The sequence below is a fragment of the Piliocolobus tephrosceles genome, chromosome 19 (genome assembly GCF_002776525.5).
Source record: "Piliocolobus tephrosceles isolate RC106 chromosome 19, ASM277652v3, whole genome shotgun sequence".
Classification (NCBI taxonomy): Eukaryota; Metazoa; Chordata; class Mammalia; order Primates; family Cercopithecidae; genus Piliocolobus; species Piliocolobus tephrosceles.
In genome coordinates this window covers 35,525-56,105 of record NC_045452.1, presented here as the reverse complement: position 1 = coordinate 56,105, position 20,581 = coordinate 35,525, and the positions used below count along the sequence as shown (strand labels likewise).

The following is a 20,581-nucleotide window of genomic DNA, read 5'->3' as shown; positions in this document are numbered from 1 at the left end:
GCCATTACAGATCCTGGAGGCAGCTGACAAAACGCAGGCGCTGGACATGAAGCGGCACTGCCTGCACATCATCGTGCACCAGTTCACCAAGGTCAAGGCTCTGGCCTCCCCTTCAGGACTTGCTTCCCCTCGGCAGTGGCCACGCCCAGGCAGGGGGGGGTGCCCAGGCTCTGTGGTTCCCTGCAGTGGTGGGTCCTAGGGGTGAGCGAAGCAGAGCAGCCCACCACTGGCTGCACCTTGCTTCATCCTTGGGACCAGCCTGAGCCCCGAGTAGGGTGGGCCCCAGAGGGCTCCACTGCCCACCATGGCCCTTATGTGGATCTAGTCCCATCTCCTTCCGGCCTGCTTGCCTTGCAGGTCTCCAAGCTGCCCACGCTGCGGTCACTGAGCCAACAGCTGCTGCTGGACATCATAGACTCCCTGGCCTCCCACATCTCAGACAAGCAGTGCGCAGAGCTGGGTGCTGACATCTGAGGCCCTATAGCGCCTGCCCATTGTGAAGAATTGCCATGCCTGCCTGCCCTGCCCACTGAGAAGACTTCTGGCTATGCGTCTGCCTATGGCAGAGTGGGTGCACCTGCCAGGCCAAGGGTCAGGGTGCCCAGAGCCTCCAAAGAGAGCTGAGGGGATGTGAGGCCCCAATCTCCTCAATTCACTGAAGACACAGGTCCCACAGAGAGCAGATGATGAAGCAGACCCCCCTCCCCTGTCATCACCCTCTCCTGATGTGGTGTGGATGTGAGGCCATGGCTCAGTGATGGGCTCACCACCCAGAAGTGGGGAGAGACCTTGGGCCTCCCACCCAGTGGTGCTTGGCCTGGATCCTGTGGTCTGGGTGTGTTGTGGACCCAGGCACTGGGGCCTGTCACCAAGGCTCCTCCAACATGCAGGAGGAGGCTTAGCAGACTTGCGCTGCACCACGTAATCTGCCTGGGCTGCTCCTGTCCCGCCCACCCTCACCGAGATCCATTTAAGGAGCTCCTTTTCCCACCTGGAACTTATGAGTGTGGACTCATATGTGGGTCTCACCTGACTGGAGGTGAATTCTGAGGTCACCTCCCAGGTCGGTCGTGCTGGGCCAGGCCTGGTTTTCACAGGGGCTGAAGGATCCCAGTCCACCTGTGTGCATGTCAGAGCTCAGGCGGGAAGAAGCCAGCCAAGTCCTGCGTGTCCCTTGCTGAGTATTTTGTCACAGACAAGCCTCCATTAAAGCCACAGCAGTGCTACCTACCACACACACCTTGCTGGCCCAGCCACCACTGCTGGCCTCAGCCCCTCGGCCCTCCCGCAGCCGAGGACTGGCTCTGGAGCCCATGGCTTAGCAGATCCCCAGATGTAGGTCAGTCGGTCTTACCTGTCTCTATCCACGCTGTCAACTCCTGCCCCCACCTGGGGTCACCTGGTCACACTGGGGAGAAGGGCTATGAAGGCCTCCAGGCTGGCCCCTCCCAGGGGAATCCTGGAGGCCTGGGGTGGGCTCCTGCCCCTTCTGCCCTGCCTTGCCCCTGCACTGTGCTCTTGGCTCTTGTGGAAGGCAGGCTGCCCTCTTGCCCTATTGAGGCCTCCATGTGAATCCACTCTGATGCTGGGGAACCAGTGCTCCCTTACTGGGGAGAGGATTCCAGGACCCCTTTTTTGTTGTAGCTGCCATGAAGCCACAGCTCACCTTGGGGAAGTGACCTGCTCTCCTCTGGCTGTATGCAGGTGGATGGGGGGCCTTGAGTGGCAAGTTGCTTACCTAACAGGAACAGATCCATAGGCAGCCTGCAGGCTAGGAAGTGGCCTGGTGCAAGATGAGCTGGGAACAAGGGAGGAGAGAGTGGGAGCTAGGGCAGAGGCTGAGCCAGGAGGCCCATGCGGTGAGGACACAGCAGGCCCAGGACCATGGCTGGGGGTATATGTCAGAACCTGGAAGTTGAGTACAGGCTGAAGCAGCCAGCCATGTGGGCCAGGTGCATTCATTCAGAGTGGGGCCACAGAGCCACCTACCCAGTTTCCACTTGTGGCTCCTGCCACACCCACAGGGCAGCCTCCTCCAAATCCCTCTCCGGGACAGGTCAGCCCTGAAGCCTCCTTGAACTAGTCTGCAAACCCTGCTCTATGCTGACCCTTGTTGCTGAACCCTGAACTGTCTCTTCTTGACTTATATGAATAAATGAAATTACATGCCAAGGGCCCTAAAAAGCAAATTTTACAAAATTGTGTGGCAGTTTCTGGGACTAGAATGAATTCAGTTGTGCTCCTTGGCAGGGAGAGGCCATGCTTGCAGTGAATCACCCCACACACAGAGCTGCTGGAGAATTCCAGCTGCAGCAAGGCCTTCCAGGTTCCTGGGAGTTGAAGGAAAAGGATGCTGAGGCCAGGGACCTGACTGCTAGTCTCCAAGTTCTAGCCACCTCTTCCTAGATTTCCAGGGACTAGCTTGTTGGGGCTTCACTACCTGCTGACATCCCCCAGGAGGCTGATGACTGTCATCATCATCCCTGTTTTTCAAATAAAGATGGTAGTGAAGGGGGATGGGGAGAGGGTTGCCCTGCTTATCCACCAGGCTGATGGGGCCTGTGGACAGAAGCCCGTCATGCCCCTGCTTGAGAACCGAATCTGGACTGAGTTTCACAAGTGTTCTCAAAGGGGCTGGCTGGTTTAGGTCAGGGCTGTTTCAGATCCTATGGAAAGGGCACCTGCAGCTTCAGAGAACCCTGTGGGGCATGGAGCTGCACTAGCAGGGCTGTCTGCCACCAGTAGCTCTGAGGGGTGACAGCCAGGCTCTCTGTTCTCCTTGGCGAAGAGCTTGGACTGAGCCCTCTGGAAGCTGCAGCCACTGTCTGGGGCAGCAAGCTTAGTACTCAGAAGGGCTCCAGCCCCCAGCTGAGCCAGACAGCAGGCCCTCTGTCTAGAATCCGCTTTATTATGGCACCTGGTGGGATCTGAGGGAGGGAGAGGCAGCAGCCTTGCTGGGCATCCCCTCAGTCAGTCTAGCGGCACCTCCCTTAGGCCATGCTGCTGCTCAGCTGCATGGCAAAGTCCTGCACATGCTCCTTCAGAGTCTGGCGGGCATCCGCCTGTGCCCTCTTCTCCCGTGCCCGCTCCTGCTGCAGCTTGGTTAGTCTCAGCCGCAGCCGCTGCTCCCGCCGCTTGCAGGCCTGCAGCTGGCGCTGGGCCTTGTCAAGGGCATCAAGGGCTGCCTCAGCTCGCCGCTTCCAGAGTAAGGCGCTGCCAACCTGGTAGCTGTGTTCATTCTGGATGTAGGCTCCAGCGGGTGGAGGCAGGCGCAGCATATAGGCTGAGGGGGAGACTGGCCGTGGCTCGAGAGGGGAGGGCTGCCGCTCTGGCGAAGGCTGGGCACTGCAGCCTGCTTCATCTGCCTGGGCACCCAGGGGGCCCAGTAGGTCTGAAAAGGGGCTGCTAAGACCAGGCTCCAGCCTCCCTGCTGGGGAGGCCGGCAAAGTGGCAGGTGCTGAGGCCTCTTCCACAGGAAAGCAGGTGACATCAGCAGGTGGAGGTGGAGAAAATGGAGTTGTGGGCCCTCGGCCTTCGGAGCAGCTAGTAAGGGGGCAGAGAGAGACTGATGGGCTAGGCTGAGGGCTTGCCAGACCCCACTCCGCCAGTCCACCTGATCCCCTTAACGCCCAAACCCGATCCACAGATTCTGTGGAGCAAGAACCCTGTCCAGTTAGACTGCTGGCAGACCCCCTAGGGCCCAGTCTCTCAGCCTAGGGGTGGGAGTGGGGCATCCCCCACCCATACCACATACCGCTTCCTGCATCGTCTGAGCCGGCTGACTTCAGGGGGGCCAGGTGGATAACTGTGTCCTTTGGTTTTGGCTGTCCGGCGCAATTTGGAGAAAGACTCAAATATGGTAGGGACTGCCCCCTCCTTTAGCCTGTGATACCCGCTGTGGGGAAAAGCAACCCAGATGAGCTGGAGAGCAAGTGCTGCCTCCCCAGGCCAACCTGCCCCCAGCACCAGCGCAGTGGGAGGCTGGAAGGCACTGCGCAAACAACAGGTCTGGGGAATGCCAAGTTAGAGCTACACCAATCGCTTCCCTGCAGGACCCCTCAAAGTCGAGGTGCGTGGAAAACCTGCACAAGCAGAGCTGGGCTGACCAGCCAAAAATAATTTTTTGATTTGTGGACTTGCTGGCAAGACTGGGGCTCTGAAAAATACTCTCTGGAAAGGCTCACGTTTTTCCCGGTGTCATGGCACAGTGATCCTGGGGGTGGGTCTCACTGTACGGAACTGGGAAGTGGAAACAGCCCCCTCGGATGCAGGCTGCTCAAGGGACTTCCAGGCCCTGCAGCTGTCCCAATCCGCCTGAGGCCCCACGTCCTACCCCAACGCTGGCCGGCAGGGAGGCTCACCTGATTCCCACCAGCTCAAAGCAGTTCTCCTCAAAGTGTTTGGAGCAGAAGTAGATGTACTCGGATGCCGGGTCCCACAGGCCCTGGCCGCTGGGGTCCAGCCGCTGGCAGTTGGCCAGCCACAAGCCCCGCCTCGGGTTGTCCTTCTTGGGAAGTCTGTGGAGCCACAAACCCGTGAGCACCAGGCTGTCCATAGCGCTGGGCTCATGCCGCCCAAGCTCCCCACGGGGAAAACGCAGACCCAACACGCGCCGCCACAAGACCGCCCTGCGACCCCGCCAGGTAAGCACCACCGCCCCGGCACAGACGAGGCAATGGGAGCCTCGAGAAGAAAAGCAGTTTCCTCAGCGTCGTCTGGCAGGTAACAGAGTGGGGCAGGTCCAAGCCGGCTAGACTTCCCGTCCTCCCCGTCCCGACTGCATTTGGTCCTGCCAGGACCGTCCCGCTTCGCCTCCCACCCACAAGTTCAAGCCTCCTCATGATCCGAGAAAGGCGCGAAGCCTCTACGCAGTTGCGGCCCGAGGCGAGCAACGATTAGCGCATGCGCACGAGAACATGCGCACGCGCGCTGACCTGTGGAAGGAGATGCCGCGGTTGCGCGTCTCGCGCGTGTCCCGTGTGCAGCAGCCGGCAGCGGAGCAGTGACGCGGCATCTGGGGAAGAGGCGGGAGTTAAGTCGCAAGCGGCTGTCCGGGCATCCAGAGGAGCCTCGCGCCTCCAGCCGCCGCTCCTCCCCAAGGGGCTCTGGCCCGACGGGTGCCCCCCGGCCCGTTGTTGCCCCAACCCCGTCCCAGCCGGTTTCTTGACTTCTGTCAGCGGCACTCACGGTCTGGCCATTGCTGCGCCGCTGAAGTCTCGCGAGGGGTAGCGCGCGCCGGAAGTTGGTGCCATAGAGACTGGAGAGCTGGAGGTGCTCCGCCCGCGGGGCGGGGCGGGGCGGGGCGAGGTGAGGTCCTAGCGAGCTGGGTTCGGAAAGGGCGCGAGTGTTCGAGTCTCTGTTGCACCCGCGTCGTCCCAGCTGCCTGGACTACCAGTGTTGTCGCCCATGTGGGCTTGTCTTTCGTCGGTTCAGGCCTCACTCTTCTCCGTAAACACCCCAGCACGATGGAGCGGCCCCAGTGTACGGGTCGGCCCGGGAGCGGAAAGCTGCGGTGTCCTGGGAGCCTCGAAAGCCGCGGGGGCGGCAGCTCGCTTCCGGAAGACCTCTGACTGACGAAAGAAAACGGGGCCTGGGACGCTTGCACAAAAGAACCAGACAAAAACCAGAGCCCACAATCACTCTCGTACCGGGGAGGTGGACTTGAGGGAGGGCAGGGTATGCCCCTGAGTACACTGGGGACGTGTGCTGGGCGGGAAGTTCCATTGTAGCCAGCTTCGGCAGGGGCGTGACGGAGTGGGGGAAAAGCTGAGGATGCCTGTATGACAGGCAGCGTCGGAAACTGCGCCTGCGAAGGCCGTGGACGCATGACCCGGCGGGCTGCTCAACTTGAGTCCTCATCTCCTCCCATAAGACTCAGTGAAAATAGCCGCTCCATTCAAGGGCTTCAGAAGGTTTAAATGCAAAATAGGCCGGGCGCGGTGGCTCAACGCCTGTAATCCCAGCACTTTGGGAGGCCAAGGCGGGCGGATCACAAGATCAGGAAATGGAGACCATCCTGCCAACATGGTGAAACCCCGAATCTACTAAAAAAAAAAAAAAAAAAAAAATAGCTGGGTGTGGTGGTGTGCGCCTATAGTCCCAGCTAGTCGGGAGGCTGAGGCAGGAGAATCGCTTGAACCCGGGAGGCAGAGGCTGCAGCCAGTGGAGATCATGCCACTGCACTCCAGCCTGGACGACAGAGTAAGACTCCGGCTCAAAAAGAAAAGTAAAGCATTTTGTCCTAATTCCCTCAGTGTTTTGAAGCCAGCATTAGGGAAGTAATGCAATTACTAAACATACTGACATGCTTAATTTCTTCAAGAAAACAAACAGGCCGGGTGCGGTGGCTCACGCCTGTAATCCCAGCCCTTTGGGAGCCGAGGCGGGTGGATCACGAGGTCAGGAGATCCAGACCATCCTGGCTAACACGGTGAAACCCCGTCTCTACTAAAAATACAAAAATTAGCAGGGCGTGGTGGCGGGCGCCACTCCGTTGAGACTCTGTTTCAAAAAAAAAAAGAAAAGAAACAAATCGATGTTTTTTTTCCCGCAGAAATGCACTTGAGGAGGAATCTCTCAAAGTACAACACAGGAGAAAGACAATATCGTAATACAGAAATTTTATGTATTTATTTTTTGAGACGGAGTCTCACTCTGTCACCCAGGCTGGAGTGCAGTGGGGCGATCTTGGCTCACTGCAAGCTCTGCCTCCCGGATTCACACCATTCTCCTGCTTCAGCCTCCCGAGTAGCTGGGACCACAGGGGCACGCCGCCACGCCCAGCTAATTTGCAATACAGAAATTTTCATAGGTAATTAGCTCTTCTAACCTTATGGTGGGGAATACAGAGGGATGGTTGCGTGCCGCACCCTCCCCTCACTGTTCTTCGCCTTTTTCGGCCTCAGCTTCCATGGAATCCATGCCCACCTCTTCATAATCCTTTTCCAGAACTGCCAGATCCTCGCGGGCCTCGGAGAATTCCCCCTCTGCCATGCCTTCCCCCACCTACCAGTGCACTAAGGCGCACTTGGCCGAACTTATGATCCAGGCAGGCCCAGGCCTCCGCGATGGCCATGGTGTTGCTCAGCATGCACACCACCCACTGCACCTTGGCCAGGTCTCCCACAAGGACTACTGTGGGGGGCTGGTAGTTAATGCCCACCTGTCAGAGATGGGCAGCATAGAATGAAGTTTATATTGGCCTCAGAAATGGTAGCTCATTAAAAATTAGAGCTGTGGACCAGTTTCAACACTGTGTTTTAAGAATTTTTGGCATTATCTGTTATCTATTGGCAATATCCTTTGATGACTTCCTTTTTTTTTTCTTCTTTCTCCTTTTTTTTTTGTTGTTGTTGCTGTTGTTGTTAAGACAGGGTTTAGCACTGTTGCCCAGGCTGGAGTGCAGTGGTGCAATTGCGGCTTACTGCAACCTCTGTCTCCCAGGTTCAAGCGATTCTCCTACCTCAGCAACCTGAGTAGCTGGGATTACAGCCATGTAAGATGGAGTTCGGAAGACGGAGATTTCAGTGAGCCGAGATTTTGCCACTGCACTCCAGCCTGGGCTACAGAGTGAGACTCTGTCTCGGAAAAACTATATATATATGTGTGTGTGTGTGTGTGTGTGTATATATATATCCCATATTACCCATACAGTAAAACACATGAACAAGAATGAGAACCCTGTCTTGGGATATAAATACATCCAAGGTATACTGTATACTTTCTTAAAAAAAAAAAAAGTGAGTTGAAGTCTGTATTTATGTGCAAAAAAATCTATGTAGTAACATACACAGGCTAGAGCCTTGGGCGGCTAGGGTAGCATCATGCTAGAGGAGGACAAACGCCTGCCGAGGCGGTGACCCTACCCTGCCCTAACAAGCACTTAGCAGTTAGCAGCAGCTAGATACAGACAGACTCCACAGGAGTTGGAAGGGGCAGAGAGAAAGGTTTGTACCCTGATCAGGGAGTGTTCTCTCACAACTCTAAGGCCAAGCCAATCAGCCCTTCCAAGTGGGAGTGCTGCCAGCGTTCTGTTTACTGTGACCACCTGTGTGCAGTGATTGGGCCTGTCATCTGCAGGAAAGGGACATACATGTCTGCTGGCCACTGCCAACATCACCTGTATAACGAGAGATTACTATGCCTTGAATATGTACAGAACGTTTTTCAGAGGACAGAAGCAGCTCTGGGGAAGAAGAGGACTTCAGCTTTTCAGTCTTCTGCATTCTTTTAGTATTTTGCCACATATCAGGTTTTTTGGTTTGTTTTTTGTTGTTTTTGAGACAGGGTCTCACTCTGTCACCCAGGCTTGAGTGCAGTGATGTGATCTCGGCTCACTGCAACCTCTGCCTCCTGGGTTCAAGCAATTTTCCCGCCTCAAGTGATCCGCCTGCATCAGCTTTCCAAAGTGCTGGGATTACAGGTGTGAGCCACCACTCCCAGCCCATATCTTTTGTTTTTTGTTTTGAGATGGAATCTTGCTCTGTCATTCAGGCTGGAGTGCAGTAGCACAATCTCAGCTCACTGCAACCTCCACCTCCTGGTTTCAAGTGATTCTCCTGTCTTAGCCTCCAGAGTAGCTGGAATTACAGGCAACCACCACCACACCTGGCTAATTTTTGTATTTTTAGTAGAGACAGGGTTTCACTATGTTGGCCAGGCTGGTCTCGAACTCCTGACCTCAGGTGATCTGCCTACCTCGGCCTCCCAAAATGCTGGGATTATAGGCGTGAGCCACTGACCGCACCCAGCTTTTTTTTTTTTGAGATAGGATCTTGCTATGTTGCCCAGGTTAGAGTGAAGTACAGTGGTGCCATCTTGGCTCACTGCAGCCTCAACCTCCTAGGCTCGAGCAGTCCTCCTGTCTCAGCTTCCTGAGTAGCTAGCACTACAGGAAATGTGCCACCATGCCCAGCTAATTTTTTATTTTTTGCAGAGACAGGGTTTTGCCGTGTTGCCCAGGCTGGTCTCAAAGTCCTGGGCTCAAGCCATCCACCCCATGGATTACAGGTGTGAGACACTGTGCCTGGCCAACATAAGTACTTTTATAATAAAAAACCCAAATTTTTTTTTTTTTTTGTAAGGGTCTTGTTCTGTCACCCAGGCTGGAGTACAGTGGCACAATCATAGCTCACTGCAACATCTGCCTCCCAGGCTCAGGGGATCCTCCCACCTCAGCCTCCCAAGTAGCTAGAACTATAGGTGTGTGCCATCACACCCGGTTAATTTTTTGTATTTTGTGTAGAGATGAGGTTTCACCATGTTCCCCCGGTTGATCCTGAACTCCTGGACTCAAGCTTTTTTTTTCTTTTTTTGGTGAGAAAGGGCCTCACTTGGTCACCCAGGCTGGAGTGCCGTGGTGCGATCTTGGCTCACTGTAACTTCTGCCTCCTGGGCTCAAGTGATCGTCCCACCTCAGCCTTCCAAGTAGCTACAGGTGCGTGGCATCATGCCTGGCTAATTGTATTTTTGGTAGAGATGAGGTTTCACCATGTTGCCTAGGCTGGTCTCGAACTCCTGAGCTCAGGCGATCCACCAACGTCAGCCTCCCAAAGTGTTGGGATTACAGGCAATGAGCCACTCTGCCCAGTCCCCAAATGTTTTTTTTTTGTTTTATTTTTTTTTTTGAGACGGAGTCTTGCTCTGTTGCCCGGGCTGGAGTACAGTGGCCGGATCTCAGCTCACTGCAAGCTCTGCCTCCCGGGTTTATGCCATTCTCCTGCCTCAGCCTCCGGAGTAGCTGGGACTACAGGCGCCCGCCACTTCGCCCGGCTAGTTTTTTGTATTTTTAGTAGAGACGGGGTTTCACCGTGTTAGCCAGGATGGTCTCGATCTCCTGACCTCGTGATCCGCCCGTCTCGGCCTCCCAAAGTGCTGGGATTACAGGCTTGAGCCACCGCGCCCGGCCCCAAATGTTTTTAAGCATGGAAAAGACTTTGAAAATAGCGTATCTGAGGCTGGGTGCAGTGACTCACACCTGTAATTCCAGCACTTTGGGAGGCCAAGGCAGGTGGATCGCTTGAGTTCAGGAGCTCGAGACCAGCTTGGCCAACATGATGAAACCCTGTCTCTACTAAAAATACAAAAATTAGCCAGGCATGGTGGTGCATGCCTGTAATTCCACCTACTCGAGAGGTCGAGACAGGAGAATTGCTTACCCGGGAGGCGGAGGTTGCAGTGTGTTCTGTTGTACTCCAGCCTGGGTGACAGAGCGAGACTCCATCTCAAAAAAAAAAAAAAAAAAAAAAAAAAAAGAAGCAAATGGTTGTTAAAGAACATAAGAACATGGCTGGGCGCGGAGGCTCAATCCTGTAATCCCAGCACTTTGGGAGGCCGAGACGGGCGGATCACGAGGTCAGGAGATCGAGACCATCCTAGCGAACACGGTGAAACCCCATCTCTACTAAAAAAAACACAAAAAACTAGCCGGGCGAGGTGGCGGGTGCCTGTAGTCCCAGCTGAGGCAGGAGAATGGTGTAAACCCGGGAGGTGGAGCTTGCAGTGAGCTGAGATCCTGTCACTGCACTCCAGCCTGGGTGACAGAGTGAGACTCCGTCTCAAAAAAAAAAGAACATAAGAACATATGGTTGGCCGGGTGCGGTGACTCACACCTATAATCCCAGCACTTTGGGAGGCCAAGGCGGGTGGATCACCTGAGGTCAGGAGTTCAAGACCAGCCTGCCCAACATGGCAAAACCCCATCTCTACTAAAAATACAAAAAATTGGCCGGGCGTGGTGGCTCATGTCTGTAATCCCAGCACTTTGGGAGGCTGAGGTGGGTGGATCACAAGGTCAGGAGATTAAGACCATCCTGGCTAACATGGTGAAACCCTGGCTCTACTAAAAAATACAAAAAATAAAAATAAAAAAATTAGCCAGGTGTAATGGCGGGTGCCTGTGGTCCCAGCTACTCGGGAGGCTGAGGCAGGAGAATGGTGTGAACCCGGGAGGCGGAGCTTGCAGTGAGCCTAGTTCATGCCACTGCACTCCAGCCTGGGCGACAGAGCGAGACTCTGTCTCAGAAAAAAAAAAAAAAAAAATTAGCCAGATGTGGTGGCGGGGCGCCTGTAATCTCAGCTACTCAGGAGGCTGAGGCAGGAGAATTGCTTGAACCGCAGAGGCAGAGGTTGCAGTGAGCCGAGATCAGGTTGCACCGACATGTCATAGGTGGCTTTGCTGTCGACCATGAAGGTAGAGTCAAAATGTTCCAGGGTCATGTAGGTGGTCAGGATGGAGCTGTAGGGCTCCACCACGGCTGTGGAGACCTGGGGGGCTGGGGAAATGGCAAACTCTAGCTTGGACTTCTTCCCGTAGTCCACCGAGAGCCACTCCATGAGCAGAGGCACGAACCTAGAGCCAGTGCCGCCCCCAAAGCTGTGGAAGATGAGGAAGCCCTGCAGTCCGGTGCACAGATCCGCCTGAGAGAAACCAGACAACGTGAGCCAATGCCTGTGGGAGCCACACCACCAACCTCCACCAAGCCAGGGCCCACTTCTCTTTGCCTCTGAGTGTTGATATGGATTCAGACCATCCATAACGAACACACATCACACTTTGAAGCAAAGAAAAGCAGACAACACAGATCTATGCACAAATCACTACGCACACTTCATAGTAAGACGTTGCAGACTCAGTCGGACTCAAGATGCTGCTCTAAGTGTTGCAAAAATGATCTTCCCTTCACCATCCATGGCCTGTTCTCCCGTACAGGACAACGTCCACATGAAGCCTTCTCCTTACCAGTTTGTGGATCTGGTCCAGGACTAAGTCTCCTTGCCGATGGTGTAATGGCCTCTGGAGTAATTACCGGCTGCATCTTCCTTGTCAGTGGTCAGCTGCTCCGGGTGGAAGAGCTGCCTGTAGATCCCTGTGCGCACTTCACCTACAAAGAGACCACATGTGCTGTGAGGCTTTAAGGCCTACTGTACACCAAGGTGGACACGTTCCAGGACTGTTCACTTCTACAAAGTACATGCTGTTCAAAGTACATGAGCTACATGTTGTAGGTCAACAGTGGCAGTGTCTGGTAGAAAATGTCTCTGTGTGGGGCCAGGTGTGGTGGATCACACCTATAATCCCAGCACCGTGGGAGCCTGAGGCGGGAGGATCACAAAGTCAGAAGATCGAGAGGCCAACATAGGGAAACCCCATCTCTACTACAAAAAATTAGTTGGGCATGGTGGTGTGCGCCTGTAATCTCAGCTACTCAGGAGGTTGAGGCAGGGGAATCACTTGAGCCTGGGAGGCAGAGATTGCAGTGAGATGGTGCCACTGCACTCCAGCCTGGCAACAGAGCGAGACTCTGTCAAAAAACAGGAAAGGAGGGAAGGGGGAGAGGGGGAGGGGAAGGGGGAGGCGGGAGATGTCTTTGTGTGATAACCAAACCGCAAATGCAATTTAAGGTTCTAGGAAGTTAAAGTCAGCTCTGGTATAAATGTCAGTAGGAACAGTTTCCAGTGAAGGGAAATAAGCTCTTGCACCCCCCGCCCCGCCTAGGTAATTCTATAGGTACATACGTCTTTCCTACCTGAAGCTACATTAAAGGTTAGAAGTTAGAAATCTGACTGGCTGCAGTGGTTCACACCTGTAATGCTAGCACTTCGGGAGGCCAAGGCAGATGGATCACTTGAGGTCAGGAGTTTGAGACCAGCCTGGCCAACACAGCGAAACAAAATTAGCCGGCATGGTGGTGCACACCTATAGTCCCAGCTACTTGGGAGGCTGAGGCAAAAGAATTGCTTGAACCCAGAATGCACTCCAGCCTGGGTGACAGAGCAAGAGACTGTCTCAAAAAAAAAAAAAGTTTATTATTGCCATATTTGAGAACTGAAACCCTGGAGCATAGATTAAAGTTGCCTTAAATACACAGTCTAATTAACAGCAGTTACAACTTGCTGTTTTATTATTATTTTTTGAGACAGGGTCTCACTCTGTCACCCAGGCTGGAGGACAGTGATGAGATCACAGCTCACTGCAGCCTCAAACCTCCTCAGGCTTAGGCGATCCTCCCACCTCAGCCTCCCAAATAACTGGGACTACAGGCACATGTCACCATACCTAGCTAATTTTTTGTATTTTTTTTTTGTAGACACAGGGTTTCGCCATGTTGCCCAGGCTGGTCTTATACTCCTGGACTCAGGCAATATGCTTGCTTCAGCCTCCCAAAGTGCTGGGATTACAGGCGTGAACCACCACACCTGGCCAGAGATGCTGTTTTTAAATGAAAAGAAGAGGCAGTTTCTAAGTGGCTTACCAAAAATTGCTCTTTTTAAAAAAAATTGGCCGGGCGCGGTGGCTCAAGCCTGTAATCCCAGCACTTTGGGAGGCCGAGACGGGCGGATCACGAGGACAGGAGATCGAGACCATCCTGGCTAACATGGTGAAACCCCGTCTCTACCAAAAAATACAAAAAACTAGCCGGGCGAGGTGGCGGGCGCCTGTAGTCCCAGCTACTCTGGAGGCTGAGGCAGGAGAATGGCGGGAACCCGGGAGGCGGAGCTTGCAGTGAGCTGAGATCCGGCCACTGTACTCCAGCCCCGGCGGCAGAGCGAGACTCCGTCTCAAAAAAAAAAAAAAAAAAAAAAAAAATTAAGATGGGTCTCACTGAGGCTGGTCTTCAACTCCTGGCCTCAAGCAATCCTATCACTTCAGCTTCCCTTGCCACAAGAATCTGTATTAAAATAGCATAAGCTATTGACTCTCCATACATTATTCTTTGTATCACAAATTCCAGGAACGCGAAGATAATACATTAAGCTAGTCAGGAACAAAATGTCTTTAAACAGCTGGCCCCTGGGCATTGGTACAAAGTGTGTTACTGGAGTCCCATATTCATTTTAATCTTTTTCTTCTTCTTTTGAAACAGGGTCTGGCTCTGTCCCCCAGGCTGGAATGCATTGGCATTGTCATAGCTCACTACAGGCTGAACCTCCTGGGCTCAGGACCACAGGTGTGTGCCACCATGCCCAGCTATTTTTTTTTTTTTTAAGTTTTTGAAGAGACGAGGATCTCCCAATGTTGCCCAGTCTGGTCTTGAACCTCTGGACTAAAGTGATCCTCCCACCTTGGCCTCCTGAGTCTGCCAAGAGGGGTGAGCCCCTGTGCCCTGCCTGAAGTCCCATATTCATGACTCTGGGCCTGATAAATTCTGCATACCCCATATAGCTCAAAGTGCCCCGAGCTATTTTTCCTTTTTTCACTTTCTTAGTGAGGAGTGAGTTTCTGCCCACCAGAAAGGGAGAGGCACATCCCCGCTCAGGGAAGAGCCAAGCTGGGACTCAATACTCATTTTGGAGGACTTTGGAACTGATAATTTTTTTTTTTTTTTAACAGGATCTCACTGTGTTGCTCAGGCTGGGCTCAAACTCCCAGACTCAAATGATCCTCCTACCTCAGCATCCTTTGCAGGCTGGGCCTACAAAGCATGCACCACCACGCCCAATTTTTTTTTTTTTTTTGAGACAGAGTCTCATTCTGTCACCCAGGCTGGAGTGCAATGGCGCAATCTCGGCTCACCGCAACCTCTGCCTCCCAGGTTCAAGTGATTCCCCTGCCTCACCCTCACTAGTACCTGCGATTACAGGCACCTGCCACCATGCCCAGCTAATTTTTGTATTTTTAGTAGAGACCGGGTTTCACCAGGTTGGGAAGGCTGGTCTCCAACTCCCGACCCCAGGTGATCCACCCGCCTTGGCCTCCTAAAGTGTTGGAATTACAAGTGTGAGCCACCGTGCCTGGCCTTGACCTCTTTTCAATTTGCGAAAGCATCAGCACCAGCATGTCTATGTACTGTCCTCCAATTAAAAGCCCCTTCTGCACATGGCTAACAGCTCCCAGCTCCTCATCCTCCTACTCCTTTTTTTTTTTTTTTTTTTAGACAGGGTCTCATTGTGTCACCCAGGTTGGTGTGCAGTGGTGCAATCATAGCTCAGTGCAGCCTTGACTTCCTGGAGTCAAGAAATCCACCTTCCTCAGCCTCCTGAGTAGCTAGGACTACAGGCATGTGCCACTGTGCCCAGCAATTTTTTGTTGTTGTTTTTATTTTTAGTAGAGACAAGCTCTTCTTGCTACGTTGCCCAGGCTGGTCTCAAACTCCATGGCTCAAGTGATCCTCCCACCTTGGTCTTCCTAAGTGCTGAGATTACAGGCGTGAGCCTCCTCATCTTCTAATCTGGGTTCATAGCATCAGGAAGCCTTGCCTGCCTGGCTGAGCTTACTGGACGGCCTTGAGCCCCATGTCCTTCCACGGCTCTGGCCATTAGACCTCTCTCTGCCTAGTGGGTCTTTCCTACCAGTCTGAGTGTCCCTTGGAGATCTGAAGTTGAGCTCTCTCCATGATCCCAGCACCTAGCATAGGTCTAGGAAGGCTGGTTTGAAGAAATACACAGAATAAAAATGGATGGATTAACCAGAGCACTCAGCCAGCCTGCTGGACTGGCACCCGTGGCTACAGACACTTTTGTTTAGCACCACGGAGAGCTCCCTGCACAGAAGCAAGGACTCAGGGCATTGCCCCCTCTCTACCTGAGAACTAGACTCAGCACCCAACACCAGATTTGATAACACAGGTACTCAAATACATGTGCTTTTCTCTTTACTCAGACACTTCTAGGGCTGGCAGGGTCAGACAGTAATCCCCCACTTTGTAGGGAGGCCCTGTTTTTGCTGAACAGCTCAAGAGTAGAAAGATTCTTTCTTCTACACACTCCTGCAACTGCCAATGCTTGTTCTGTGTGACCCTTGTAGCGGTCCTATGTTGTAGGTGCTACCATTGCCACGGATCAAGTGGGGAGGCAGAGACCCAAGCTCCTTCACCTCTCAAGGGAGTTGGGCCCTCCCACAGATCTCCTTCTGGAGAAAAAAATGGCCTTGCTGGGCCTGCCCATTTCCAGAGCCCACCCACCTCCCTCATGTACATGTGTCTGTTTGTGAAGCCTTCATAGCACCTTAGCTTCCAGGCACTCCATCCTGGCTGCCTCCCTGGCACTTGCCCTTTTACTGTGCCAGTCCAAAGAGACACCTATATTCAGGTTGTCAAAGTCTGAAATAAGCCTGTCTTTTAATTTCACTGACTCCCAGTAGTAATTTTTTTAGAAGGCAACTTGGTTCTCTGGCAGTTACATGCCAGGGCTAATTCTGAAAGGCCAAGTCTGGTGCCATCACACTCCCTCTAAGCTGCTTGAGCCAGATCAGAGGTTCTGAAACATTGCAGAAAAGAGAGTTCTCCTGGGGCATCCATTAAAATGCAGATTCACGGGCATTCTCCTAAGCGTTTGGTTCAGCAGGTCCAGGGCCAGCATCTGCATGCCTAACCCAGAGTCCCAGGTGATCCTTATTATCATTAGACCATTTGAGGAGAGGCAGGTAGAAGTGCATATTCCTGGCAAAGCAAACACTCAGGAGCATGAGAGTGATGAGATCAAGGAATCCCAACCATGTCTGCTACCTCACCTGGAACAAAATCTTCACCCTTTTTTGCCACAGTCAACAGTCCTGCAGCCCCCTCTGCCCTCTCCACCCCACAGCCTGGCCACGCTTCCCTGGCTCCCTAGCCTAGTCACACTGCTGTCTGCCAGTCTGGGAAACAGGCCCGCATGCTCACTGTTCCTCTGCTTGAAGTGCTCTCCCTCTGATCTTGCCAAGGCTGACTCCTTCCCACTCTGCACATTTCAGCTTAAATGTCACCTCACAGAGGCCTCCCCAGCCACCTCTTTAAAGCAGGGGGTCCCCATTCTTCTCCAGAAACAGAAACTATTTGTTTCTTTTGTAGCACCAATAATTACTGAGAATGATGTTGTCAACATTGTTCCTTGAGGCCAGGAACTTGGTTTTGTTCAAGGTGGATCCCTGGTGGCTAAGTCAGTACGCAGCACATACAGCAGTGGGCAATGAGATATCTGTGGAAGGAATGAAGAGTTCCGTGTGGCGGGAGTGGAAGAGGAGTGGGGCAAGGTGGGGTGTGGGGAGCAGGAGCCAGAGCACATGCTCCCTGGCGATGTGCAGTGCGGTCCTACCAACCCCCACCCATCCCTGCCCCAGGAAGCTGAGCTTTTATGGCCCATGGTACCCTGGGCAGGTGTTACCTGCTTGCTCATTCAGCTTGTTACAGCTCAGGTCCAGGGACTTCAGGTCTGTGTGGGCCAGCAGGAGTTCAGCAAGGTACTGGGCCACCTCCTCCTCCAGGCCATTCCCTGACATCTGTATCTTCCACATGGCCTGATTCACAGTGAGGGTGGCACAGAGGGCCTGGGCTCCTGCCACTCCCAGCTGGTTCTCCAACAGGTCCACATCTGGGGGACGGAGCCACTCCTCAGTCAGTGGGATGCAAAGCCAGGCACCCCCCTACCCACGTCCCTCTTCTGCCATCCACCAAACCTCCAGGTCTGAGGCAGAGGAAGGGACCTTATAGGTGAACTGTCCTGGGGTTGGATGGTGGCTCTGGCTCCCAATGGCTGGGTCCCCTCTGCCCCTGACCTCCCCCTCCCTGTGTGCCCACGAGCTTCTGTGTCAAGTGGTTGAAACCGCCTACCTCTACAGCAGTACTGTAGAGACTGCTGTGGTGGGGGACAGCCACCCCATCAGTGACTGTGTCTGGCAGTGATATCACCACCCACTTCAGAAGCCCTCATGGCCCCATTGCCAGGATTGGCAATAATAGCCCAGGTGGTCATGCATGGAGCACTTACATGGGTCACACACTCTGCTGACCACTTCAGGAGCGCGTTTCACTTCATGTTAACCACAGTCCCAAGCTTATGAGGTCTTGTGGGGGCCATTTCACAGATTGGAAACTGAGCTGCTTTCATAAGTCACCCTGTTTACTCAGTGGCAGAGCCAGCATTTGGATTCAGCTCCAATGAACTCACACCTTGCCCACCCCTTTCTTGAACTTCCCAGTCTGCAACTCTCTGTGTTGCAGGACTTTCCACCCTGCATTCAGGCACTGGGAGTCTCTTATGTGCAGGGCAGGGCAGGAGAATGGGTGCCAGCCAGCAAGGAAGGAGAGTGGTGGGGTGGGTGAGAAAGGGACTTGTATCCAGCATTGACTGCACAGTGGAGGGTCTAACTCCACCCCACATGCCCCCTCCTGTGATGAGGCCCCTCCTCTATCCACCAGCAACACCAGCAGGCCTCAGGTGACATGGCCCAGATTTCGGGAGTGGAGGCACATCCCTGAGGAAAGGGAGGACTCACGCCTGCCCACCTGCCCCAGGCCCAGCACCTACCACAGATGCTGCTGCTTTTGCTCAGGGCACCTGCCAGGGCCTCTGTACCTGCCTCATAGAGCCCATTGTCCCAGAGTTTCAGCTACTTGACATATAGATTGGAGCTCATGAGGAAGCCAGAGCCCGGCACCCTGGGACAGACAGAGCAAACACACTGGCCACTATCTTGGCTCATGCTCCAGGGCTCAGCCCACTCCACGTCCCCGACCTGGAAAGTACCCTGCTTCCCACCTGCTTAAGGGACACCTGCTTCTCCTTTTAGGCCCTGCCCAGGTCTCCCCCTACTCCCACCTCTCCCAGAGCCCCCAGCGGGTTAGAAGCTTGCAGGGTCCCCAAACCTTAATGCCATCTGTCATAGCCTCAATCCCATCTGTCTCCCAGATGTGGAGGGTAGGACATGACTGGCACAGGCAGAAGCTGGCAAGTGTAGGGGACAGACTCAGGGGCACTCCCATGGCTGTTGTCTCCTGGGGCCTCTCCCTGTAAGCCTGGACCCAGTGTCCTTCCAGTAGTACCTGGGGCCCCAGGCCACCATGCGGCAGGTTCAGCTCTGGGGCGCTCCCTTGGCACAGAAAGCAGAAGATGGGCACAATGCTATGGATCCAGCAGGACCTCAGGTAGAGGGTGTCCCTGATCAGTTCTCCAAGCCCATGGGTGCCTGGTAGGAGACAGCAGGATGAATGTGAACCCCTGCATGGCTATAGCCACCTGCCTCCTCCCCTGCCCTGCATCACTACCTGGCCTATTGTTTGCCTCTAGAAGCACTGCTTCCTATACTCCTTGGGACCACTGCCCCCATGTGACAGATGGGAACATCGAGGCTAAGGCAACGCAAATCTTTTCCTTAAAGTCATACAGCTGTCAAAAGAAAGCTGGACAACCTGGGCAACACAGTGAGATAAAAAATTATTTAAATTAGCCAGATGTGGTGGTTCCCTGTAGTCTCAGCGACTCAGGAGGCGGAGGCAGGAGGCTCACTGGAGTGCAGAGTTCAAAGCTGCAGTGTTGGCCAGGAGCGGTGGCTCAAGCCTGTAATCCCAGCACTTTGGGAGGCCAAGACGGTCGGATCACGAGGTCACAAGATCAAGACCATCCTGGCTAACACGGTGAAACCCCGTCTCTACTAAAAAATACAAAAAACTAGCCGGGCGAGGTGGCGGGCGCCTGTAGTCCCAGCTACTCGGGAGGCTGAGGCGGGAGAATGGCGTGAACCCGGGAGGCGGAGCTTGCAGTGAGCTGAGATCCGGCCACTGCACTCTAGCCTGGGCGACAGAGTGAGACTCCGTCTCAAAAAAACAAAGCTGCAGTGAGCTATGATCCTGCCACTGCACTGAAATCTGGGTGACAGAGCAAGACACTGGCTCTAATACATAAATACATAAACAAAGTACCACAGCTAGTGGTGGCCAATCCTGCCAGAGTCAGGCCTCTGCCTGTCTGATGCCAAATTGCACGCTGTGTCTTTTAACCGGATTGCAGACCACAAGTGTTTTGTGAATATTTTCCCGGGGAAAAAACAGAAGTAGTTCTAAATTCTATACATCCATTAGCTTAGTTTTACCTATGGATTGGGAAAACCCAGCTCTAATTGCATTTCAGGCCGGGACAGCCCTTGGTGCACTGTCTGGCGGGATTTTGCATTTTAACCTCCTTCTGGAAGTGCCTTCTCATGGTAAAGTTACTGATGCCGCCAGGAGCGCCGAGGGGAGGGCGAGGGGCTGGAGACGCCCCGCAGAGGGCTACATGCCCTGCTGAACAGGGGTCTCCTGCCTCCTCGGTCCCAGCCCACCTCCCACAACCCCTGTGGGAGAAGCCTCCAAGGGGTGGAGACGGGCCTGACCCCTGCCCGGTGCACCTTCCGTCTCCAGGTCGGAGTCCGAATCGGCCTCGGGACCCTCCTTGGCCTCGGGGACCTCTGCAAGACGTCCATAGGCCGCCGTCGCCTCTTCCTCCTGCTCTTCATCCTTCCCAGACCTCTCGCAGGAACCACTCACGGTTAAGGCCCTTTCGCAGCCTCAGACCCTCCGGCGAAGACCGCTTGGCGCCTCACCTAGAGCGCGGCCCGGGGATATGGGCGGAGTCTGCGGCTGCGCTGACCAATCGAATGTGGCGTCCATCGACTGGCGTCCGCCACGGCAATTAGCGACGAGCTCCCTAGCGGCGGTCGCCCCGGCAACCCGGTGTTGTTGGTTGCCGTAGAAACCGTGGCTCGCCGCAGCTGAGGTTCCCCGCCTGAGAGGGTAAACTGCACGCGCCACGGGCCATGCACTAGCTTGGGCGCCTTGTAGGCATTTAGCCTCCCTGCCTCCCTAGGGGGTTCCAGCATCGCCCCCCTTTCATGGACTGGGAAACACGT

At 54.2% G+C, this 20,581-nt stretch overlaps 3 protein-coding genes across 5 annotated transcripts in view; 1 reads left to right on the top strand and 2 right to left on the bottom strand.

Moving 5' to 3' along the window:
* The window catches only part of LOC111530663 (leucine-zipper-like transcriptional regulator 1), a 34,786-nt gene extending 32,592 nt beyond the window's left edge, over positions 1 to 2,194 (top strand). For both annotated transcript variants that reach the window (XM_023197959.3, XM_023197953.2), the window contains 2 exons: positions 11 to 91; positions 358 to 2,194. In XM_023197959.3, the coding sequence (XP_023053727.1) occupies positions 11 to 91; positions 358 to 474 (198 nt within the window). In that variant the 3' untranslated portion in view covers positions 475 to 2,194. The remainder of the gene's footprint in view (positions 1 to 10; positions 92 to 357) is intronic.
* Positions 2,195 to 2,890: 696 nt separating this feature from the next.
* Positions 2,891 to 11,867, bottom strand: THAP7 (THAP domain containing 7). 2 transcript variants are annotated; one of them, XM_026449267.1, is made up of 6 exons: positions 11,741 to 11,867; positions 5,188 to 5,570; positions 4,935 to 5,014; positions 4,362 to 4,517; positions 3,755 to 3,895; positions 2,892 to 3,543 (listed from the first exon to the last, which is right to left on the bottom strand). In XM_026449267.1, exons 3-6 carry the CDS (start codon positions 5,012 to 5,014, stop codon positions 2,991 to 2,993), a joined length of 930 nt encoding a protein of 309 aa, XP_026305052.1. In that variant the 5' UTR covers positions 5,188 to 5,570; positions 11,741 to 11,867; the 3' UTR covers positions 2,892 to 2,990. The 2 variants fall into 2 exon arrangements, with proteins under 2 accessions (XP_023053729.1, XP_026305052.1); XM_023197961.3 differs by lacking the exon at positions 11,741 to 11,867 and having other exon boundaries at positions 2,891 to 3,543; positions 4,935 to 5,520.
* Positions 5,430 to 20,551, bottom strand: LRRC74B (leucine rich repeat containing 74B). The gene is given in 11 exon segments (XM_026449263.1): positions 5,430 to 5,570; positions 7,010 to 7,131; positions 11,139 to 11,418; positions 11,741 to 11,772; positions 11,775 to 11,882; positions 17,083 to 17,289; positions 18,226 to 18,329; positions 18,425 to 18,456; positions 18,741 to 18,883; positions 20,081 to 20,239; positions 20,323 to 20,551. Coding segments are annotated over 11 exon segments (1,557 nt in total).
* Positions 20,552 to 20,581: the final 30 nt, after the last annotated feature.

Bases quoted from the DNA above. Each gene is read 5' to 3' on its own strand.
- THAP7 (XM_026449267.1), bottom strand. From the start codon at position 5,014: ATGCCGCGTCACTGCTCCGCTGCCGGCTGCTGCACACGGGACACGCGC. The intron at 3,896-4,361 runs GTGAGCCTCCCT...TTTTCCCCACAG, and splicing joins TTTGAGCTGGTGGGAATCAG to CGGGTATCACAGGCTAAAGG. The intron at 3,544-3,754 runs GTATGTGGTATG...CCCCCTTACTAG, and splicing joins CTCAGACGATGCAGGAAGCG to CTGCTCCGAAGGCCGAGGGC.